The 1,245-nt window shown below is 37.8% G+C and overlaps 1 protein-coding gene across 1 annotated transcript in view; it reads left to right on the top strand.

The window, feature by feature from the left end:
- The first annotated feature begins 433 nt into the window (after positions 1-433).
- The window catches only part of LOC113830489 (lysoplasmalogenase TMEM86A), a 63,872-nt gene continuing 63,060 nt past the window's right edge, over positions 434-1,245 (top strand). Inside the window, exon 1 of the mRNA XM_070145552.1 lies at positions 434-569. Within this exon, the coding sequence (XP_070001653.1) occupies positions 549-569 (21 nt within the window). The 5' untranslated portion in view covers positions 434-548. The remainder of the gene's footprint in view (positions 570-1,245) is intronic.

The raw sequence follows: 1,245 nt of genomic DNA, 5'->3' as shown, positions 1-1,245 counted from the left end.
GTCAGTGAAGAATTTGTGAATAATTTTTTTAAGTTATCTAAAACTCCGACCTCTTTTAAATGTAAAATAAAAGATAACAATAGATAAAATCACGAGCACGCTGCCATGGTAGTTTTTTGCCATTTACTCTGCCACCGCGTGTATTTTTCAGGCGTAGATTCACATTAAATATCGCTGTCATTTTTACAGTCAAAGGAAAGGACTCAGAATAAAAGTCTATTGCTGCGGATTACCTTTTCTCTATCATAAACAAACTATGAATAGAAATATGCTTGTCAATATATTAGGACCGCAGAAGATAACGAAATAATTAATTCATTGATATTTTCCATACTACTCAAACGGAGTAACTGGCAATGAGCCAAAGCTCTATGACGTTCACGCTCCCGGTACCCAATCAGCGCGCTTGAAAGTCGTGGCGTCACGAAACGTCATAGACCAGCCTCCAAGATGTGAACGAATTGACGCAATGTAAACAGTTGTCAGAGTGCAATCGTGGGAGAAGCAGTGTTCAAGTTCTTGTCAGCGAAGTTTTGTGACGTCTTGAAATGGCGACACCTAAACAAGTGGTGAGTACGTTGTATTTTGATAGTGTGTGTGTGAGACATCATAGTTATTGTATATCGTTAAGGGGAAAAGATACAGTTGCGACGTACGCTTGTAAAGAAGTCTGGACGAGGTCATTGGTTGAGCGATCAGCTGTTTTAGAGACAAGGAAAACGCAGTACTAACAGAAAGAGTAAAATGAGGTTGATGGTGTTCCAGTGATTCTTTTTTTGAGAGGCAAGTTGATCGGAATGATGTTCAACCTTTGTAGAGAAGGAGACAAAGAAAGAAATGAAAACGAGGGTAGCGCAACTTGCTTTGTTGTGAATCACGTTTATCATCCCCTTTCTTTATCTGTTATCGGCAACGTGTAATAATTCATACTGAGAGCAAGTGACAACGTGCGTGTAAAGGTTTATGTTGTTATTTCAGCTTGTACTGAATGTGTTTGAGCTTGTGTAAAGAATGTAACTACACACAAGCAAGTAGTCAAACTGGTTTTAAATGACATCCGATGGTTATTCAGAAGGGACATTTTAGGTACATTTTAATTCTCCTGTTACCAACAAAAAGCAGAACCTTAAATTCAGGAAAGACTGGATAGTTTTAATGTAGTTCATTCTTTGAAGACAATAAACAGAGGATTTTCATTGTTCTTGGCCTGTAAAATAAAGTATAGCTTCCCATTTTATTTTGAGT

Source organism: Penaeus vannamei, chromosome 34, assembly GCF_042767895.1.
Source record: "Penaeus vannamei isolate JL-2024 chromosome 34, ASM4276789v1, whole genome shotgun sequence".
Classification (NCBI taxonomy): Eukaryota; Metazoa; Arthropoda; class Malacostraca; order Decapoda; family Penaeidae; genus Penaeus; species Penaeus vannamei.
The sequence above is the reverse complement of the archived record's forward strand: the minus strand, read 5'-3'. Positions and strand labels throughout refer to the sequence as shown.